The sequence below is a fragment of the Microtus ochrogaster genome, linkage group LG3, assembly GCF_000317375.1.
Source record: "Microtus ochrogaster isolate Prairie Vole_2 linkage group LG3, MicOch1.0, whole genome shotgun sequence".
Taxonomy (NCBI): domain Eukaryota; kingdom Metazoa; phylum Chordata; class Mammalia; order Rodentia; family Cricetidae; genus Microtus; species Microtus ochrogaster.
The window spans coordinates 13,863,215-13,869,108 of NC_022029.1; the positions used below are offsets into that span (position 1 = coordinate 13,863,215).

General features: G+C 38.0%; 1 protein-coding gene across 1 annotated transcript in view; it reads left to right on the plus strand.

Annotated features, from left to right (window-relative positions):
* Atad2b (ATPase family, AAA domain containing 2B) overlaps positions 1-5,894 on the plus strand; it is a 134,963-nt gene that overhangs the window by 42,550 nt on the left and 86,519 nt on the right. Inside the window, exons 8-9 of the mRNA XM_005360570.3 lie at positions 299-374; positions 3,666-3,764. Coding sequence (XP_005360627.1) covers positions 299-374; positions 3,666-3,764 — 175 coding nt within the window. The remainder of the gene's footprint in view (positions 1-298; positions 375-3,665; positions 3,765-5,894) is intronic.

The following is a 5,894-nucleotide window of genomic DNA, read 5'->3' on the forward strand; positions in this document are numbered from 1 at the left end:
TGGAACTAGCTCTTGTAGACCAGGCTGGTCTCGAACTCACAGAGATCCGCCTGCCTCTGCCTCCCGAGTGCTGGGACTAAAGGCGTGCGCCACCACCGCCCGGCTCACTATTAGAAATATTAATATCTACTTAGAGTGTGTAACACAAACTGTTTGTCTTGTTATGCTTCCAGACAAGAGCGTGGAAGTTGAAGATACATGGCTGGGTTCTCATAGAAAGTTGACAGTCTTTTTATGCTCCTTTAGTGCATGGGCTTAGTGGTACTATTAGTTATCTCTACCTGTTTTCTTCTTTTAGTACCAGCTCATCAAAAAAAGAGGGAAAACACACTGTTTGATATTCATAGGTCCCCAGCAAGAAGAAGCCATATCAGGTAAGTTGTGTTTGATTTGAAAGAAGAGAATGTTTGCATGTGTTGATGAACAAAGGAAAGACTTAACTGTACCCTTTCCTTCTTCCCTTCCTTCTTGACTGTCTTCTGTCCTTCCTTTCATCCTACACATGACTTGTTTTTGGTTCACAGTTTATTTGTAATTTTTTTTTTTCCTTGACAGGGTTTCTCTGTAGCTTTGGTGCTTGTCCTGGAACTCATTTTGTAGACCAGGATGGCCTCAAACTCACAGAGACCCGCCTGTCTCTGTCTTGAATACTGGGATTAATGGTGTGTACCACCACTGCCCGGCATATTTTTAATTAATTTTAACTTTCATGTCCTATAGCAACAAAGTTTTTGATCTCATATGAGTTGAATGTAGAATGGTCCATGATGTCTTTCTTTGAGACGGTGACTAGTTTTTTTTTTTCCATTGAGAAAACTAGTTTTGCTTTGTTTCCCAGACTTGCCTGAAGCTTTTAGCTCAAGTGATTCTCTTGCCTCAGCTCCCTACAAGTTCGAAATACAGATACTTGTGCCAGCCATACTTGGGTAGTAGGTCGTTAATGCTTCCCCCTTTTTAATCTTAAAAGCAAAACTAGTAGGTACAGAGTTTAGAAATTTAGAAATGTATCATTTTACTTTTATTTATTAAATTTTAGAAACAATTCCTTTCTTTTTTTCTTTTCTTAAGTGGTGGGTTTTTATTACAACATATTTCTTTTTTAATGTACATCAGTATTTTGCCATGGTGTTGGGCCCCCCTGGAACGGAGTTATATACAGTTGTGAGCTGCCACGTGAGTACTAGAAATTGAACCCAGGTCCTGTTGAAGAGCAGCCAGTGCTCTTAACTGCTGAGCCATCTCTCTGGCCTGAAACAGTTCCTTTCTATAATTTTTCCGGCTATGAGTTTGTGGCAACCATCTTGCTTCTTCCATAATGCCTATTTATTGATTGGACTATTACATAGTCTTTTTGTGTTTAATGTTTTGATTTTTTTTTTTTTTTTTGATTTTCGAGACAAGGTTTCTCCTTAGCTTTTGGTTCCTGTCCTGGAACTAGCTCTTCTAGACCAGGCTGGCCTCAAACTCCACAGAGATCCGCCTGCCTCTGCCTCCCGAGTGCTGGGATTAAAGGCAAAAAATGTTTTGATTTTTTTTTAAATATTTATTTATTTGTTATGTATACAATATTCTGTCTGTGTGTATGTCTGCAGGCTAGAAGAGGGCCCCAGACCTCATTACAGATGGTTGTGAGCCACCATATGGTCGCTGGGAATTGAACTCATGACCTTTGGAAGAGCAGGCAATGCTCTTAACCACTGAGCCATCTCTCCAGCCCAAAATGTTTTGATTTTTAAAAACATATTCTAGATAGTAATCCCCTATTTGATAAATTGTTGGCAAAGATTTTCTCTTTAGGCTGTCTCTTTACTTTGATAGTTGTTTCCTTTGTGATGTAGAAACATTATGTATGCAGTATGTATGTATGTATATATGTATGTATTTGAAACAAGGTCGCACCATAGTTCAGGCTGGCCTAGAACTTTCCCCATTTCCTATGTGTGGTCATGACTAGGCATCTACCACTGTACCCAGCCAGAAGGTTTTAAGTCTGATTCAGTTTCATGTTTGTGTCTACGTCTTGATATATACAATTTAAAAGAATGAAGAATTTCATTTGGTTATGATAAATTCAGTTTAGACATGTTGAAGGGATCCAGTGTGGTAAACTTTTGGTTTTTCAAGATAGGGTTTCTTGGTAGCTTTAGAGCCTGTCCTGGAACTAGCTCTTGTAGACCAGGTTGGCCCAGAATTCACAGAGATCTGCCTGCCTCTGGCTCCTGAGTGCTGGGATTAAATGAGTGAGTGTACCACCACTAGCCGGCTTTATAGTAAACTTTGAAAATTATTTCAGTTTTTAGACCAGTTATGTAATAATTTTTTTCTTTTGTTTTTTGAGGCAAGATCTCTCTATATAGGCCTGATTTATCCTGAAGCTTTCTTTGTAGACCAGGCTGGCCTTGAACTCAGAGAGATCAGACTATCTCTGTGCCTCCCAAATGCTGGGATTAAAATGTATGCCGAAGTGCCTGGCTATATTCATAATAATTTAACTTTATTTCTTCTTTGAAATGACTTTAGTCTAATATGTTGTCTAATCTTTCCTTAATAAGCTTATGATTATAAATTACTTGTTTTATTTAGTTATTTTAGATTTTTTTTTTGAGACAGGAATTCTTGGTATTACGGTCCTATTTGTCCTGGAACTAGCTTTTGTAGACCAGGCTGGCCTCAAGCTCACAGAGACCACCTTCCTCTTCCCCCCTAGTGTTGGGATTAAAGGTGTGCGCCACCACTGCTGGTTTAGATAATTAATATTTTACTATCTTATGTACGAGTATTTTACCTGCATGTATGCTTGGTGCCTCTGGAAGCCTGAAGAGGGCATTGGATCCCTTTGACCTGGAGTTACATAGATAGCTGTGAGCCACCATGTGATTACTGGGAGCTGAACCTTGATCCTCTAGAAGAGCAGCCAGTAATACTAACTGCTGAGCCATATCTCCAATCCTATTTACTTATTTTGAGATAGGATCTTATTATGTTGTCCAGGCTGGTCTCTTGGTTCAAGAGAACCTCTTACTTCATGCTTTCCCCAAATATCTAGGACTAGAGATGTATACCATCATGCCTGACTAAGTATTTTTCTTTTTCATTAAAAGTTTTTTATGTATTTGGTAAGACTGCAAACAAGGTAGAAAAGTCTTTAGTAGAAAGTAAAAGCCTTTATTTTTCTGTAAACAAGTATACTTTTTAAAATGATTGAATTATTTCTGATAATTTGGGAAAGGAAGATTAAGAAGATAAATGTCTTGTTCTCTGATTTTGATACTTACAACAATACAGATATTTGAATGTAAGTTTGTTGCTTGACTACTTTTTTAAGCTTCCATATTTGAAAAATTCAGGTGTTCTGTTCGGTAGTTTTTATTTTCTGTGGAGCTTGGCCTTCATTCCTTGTGAGATGTGAACTGCATGAAGACAGTGATCTAAATAAACATTTGCTGAATGAATAAATGGATTTTTCTCCTGTGCTAATTACAGATATGATAGTATTGAGTTTTGTAATACTACCAGTAGGCTAGGTCTTAGCTCAGTGGTGGAGCAGGTACTCTTTATTTATAAGGCCTTTGGTTTAAGAACACTACCACCAAAGCAAGCAAGCACACACATACAACAAATGACACAGAAGTTATAAGGTTTTAATACGTTTCCTTTTCCAATAGGAGGAAGAAGCATGCCATTCATAGTAGTGATACAACCTCTTCTGATGAAGAACGCTTTGAAAGAAGGAAATCAAAAAGTATGGCAAGAGCAAGAAACAGGTTAGTAAATATTTTTAGTGCTGCCTCTATAGTAGAAGAGAAAAAAAAAAGTTTTTCTTTTTAAAAATGTTTCTCTGGGTGTGTTGACACATTCTTTTAATTCCAGCACTCAGTTGGCAGAGACAAGCATATTTCTATGAATTTGAGGCCAGCCTGGTCTACAAAGCAAGTTCTGGGACAGCCAGGACTGTCACAGAAAGAAACACTATATCAAAAAATAAAAAAGATAAACAAACAAAAGTTTCTTATTTATAATGGCATTTTGTTAATGCTAATTATCTATTCATTCATTCATTCGTTTATGAGACAAGGTTTCTCAATATAGCCTTAGTGTTAAATATATGTTTAAATAATGTAATTGTGTGTGTGTTTGTGCATTTACTTAGCTATTTTCAGAGTCATTTCTGATTTTCTAACATTTGTGCTCCTGGAATTGAACTCAGGTCATCAGGCTTGGTGATAAATGTCTTTGCCTTGTGAGTGAGTCATCTTGCTAGCCCTTATTTTTTTGCTTTCATTTTATATGTGTGTTTTCTTTCTTTCTTTTTTTTTTAATTTTTTTTTATTTATTTACTTATTATGTATACAATATTCTGTTTGTGTGTATGCCTGCAGGCCAGAAGAGGGCACCAGACCTCATTACAGATGGTTGTGAGCCACCATGTGGTTGCTGGGAATTGAACTCAGGACCTTTGGAAGAGCAGGCAATGCTCTTAACCACTGAGCCATCTCTCCAGCCCCCGTGTGTTTTCTCTCATGTGTGTATACCATGTGTATACTTGATGCCCGAGGAAGCCAGAAGAGAGTGTTAGATGCCTGGAACTGGAGGTGCAGATGGTTGTGAGCTGCCATGTGGATGTTGGGAACTGAACCTGGGTTTTCTGCAAGAGCAGCTAGTGTTCTTAACTTCTGAGCCATTTCTTCAGCCCCAGTATTTTAAATATTACTTTATAGTTCTTTCAGGTGGTATCTAATCTTGGGATAGGTTCCTTAAATTACTTAGTGTGTAAGTACTAAAGTCAAGTAATGCTGAATAGGAGAAGGAGGGAGAGGCAAGAACATCAGGGTAGTCTGTGTGGTAGTGTCATCTTTCCCTCTGTATTTCCGTCCAGCTCACATCCATTTTATGAGGTGGATTTTACACTTAAAATGAGTTTAACATCCAGAGAAGGATGCTGAACACTACTGAATGCTTGAGATCTAATGTGTACACCATCCAACACAAGAATTTTGGCCTTTTTAAATTTTTTTTTAACTTTGTTTTGTTTTTATTGTTGTCTGCCTTTGGTGATCTCTGCTTAAGTAGAATAATTGACTGGTTAAACTGTGGCAAGTGTCATAGAGTTATTTTTTTAAAAGTTGAGGAAGTTTTCTTCCTTTCTTTTCCTTCTTTTCTTTTCCTGCCTTCCTTCCTTTTTTAATGTTTTGAAGCAGGGTTTCTCTGCATAGCCTTGGGTGTCCTGGAACTCAGTCTATAGACCAGGCTGGCCTTGAACTCAGAAATCATCTGCCTTTGCCTCCTGAGTGTTGGAATTAAAGGCATGTGTTACCACTGCCTGACTCAATATTCTATTTTACATTTATAATATAGGTAATTTTGTTTAGTGGTTCTATCATTTGTCCACATATAAATAATTGTAGAAATACCACATTTTTAGCTAACCATTTTCAGGTTTGTGTTAATATGAATTATGTACTAAAGCAAATCTTATGGATGATGGGAAAAAGATATAAGGAAAGAATCTAAGTTTGTTTATTTGAGACAGGGTCTTCCAGTGCTGACCAGGCGAGATCCGCCTGCCTTTGCCTCCTGAGTATAGGATTAAAGGTGTGTGCCATCGTTGGCTGTCCTAAATACAGGCATTTAAATAGTCTATTCAATATTCTTTTCTAATAGAGACAGACAGAGATGGGGAGGGAGGGAGGGAGAGAGAGAAAGAGAATGATGCTTTTGGAATTAAACTCAGAACTAGTGGTACAGTATGTACCACAAAGCTGTATCCCCAGGTTATGATAACTTACTTTGGGAATATGATTTTAAAGGTAAATTAGGGCCGGGCGGTGGTGGCGCACGCCTTTAATCCCAGCACTCGGGAGGCAGAGGCAGGTGGATCTCTGTGAGTTCGAGAC